Genomic DNA, 756 nt, shown 5'->3' with positions numbered 1-756 from the left:
GCACTGAGGAGCTGCGAGCATGGCTCACTCTAAAGCTCGAGCTGCCGACGCGAAGGTCACCTACCCCCCCGGGGTCAAGGAGATCTCCGACAAGATCTCCAAGGAGGAGATGGTCCGCCGCCTCAAGGTCAGTGACCCCCCCCCCCCCGCCGCACATCCTGGTTACCATGGCGACTCGACGCTCTACGCGCCGGGTCGTCCTTGGAGGTTGTGGTTCTAAGTTCTCTTACTGCGCCCCCCCCCCCCCCCCCCCCCCCCCCCCCCCCCAGATGGTGGTGAAGACCTTCATGGACATGGACCAGGACTCGGAGGAGGAGAAGGAGCTGTACCTGAACCTGGCGCTGCACCTGGCCTCGGACTTCTTCCTCAAGCACCCGGACAAGGACGTCCGCCTGCTGGTGGCGTGCTGCCTGGCGGACATCTTCCGGATCTACGCCCCCGAAGCGCCCTACACCTCCCCCGACAAGCTCAAGGTGGGGACGGCGGGAGGGGGGGACGGCGGGGGGGGGTCGTAACTAACCAACAATCACCAGCGGCGTGTGGCTCAGGGGGTAGAGCGGGTTGGCTGGTAGCCGGAAGGATGCTAGTTCGATCCCCGGCTCCTCCTAGCTAGAGTGTCGAGGTGTCCCTGAGCGAGACGCCCTCACCCTAACCGCTCCTGACCAGCTGGCTGTCGCCTTGCATGGCTGAAACCGCCGTCGGTGTGTCGAACGTGTGCATGAACGGGCGGACGTTGTAAAGCGCTTTGAATGCAAT

At 64.6% G+C, this 756-nt stretch overlaps 1 protein-coding gene across 1 annotated transcript in view; it reads left to right on the top strand.

Moving 5' to 3' along the window:
• LOC132461429 (sister chromatid cohesion protein PDS5 homolog B) overlaps window positions 1-756 on the top strand; it is a 17,785-nt gene continuing 17,029 nt past the window's right edge. Inside the window, exons 1-2 of the mRNA XM_060056515.1 lie at window positions 1-127; window positions 270-511. Of these exons, the coding sequence (XP_059912498.1) occupies window positions 20-127; window positions 270-511 (350 nt within the window). The 5' untranslated portion in view covers window positions 1-19. The remainder of the gene's footprint in view (window positions 128-269; window positions 512-756) is intronic.

Source organism: Gadus macrocephalus, chromosome 7 (assembly GCF_031168955.1).
Source record: "Gadus macrocephalus chromosome 7, ASM3116895v1".
Classification (NCBI taxonomy): domain Eukaryota; kingdom Metazoa; phylum Chordata; class Actinopteri; order Gadiformes; family Gadidae; genus Gadus; species Gadus macrocephalus.
Note: the sequence above shows the minus strand (reverse complement) of the source record. Positions and strands in the feature narration are given on the sequence as shown.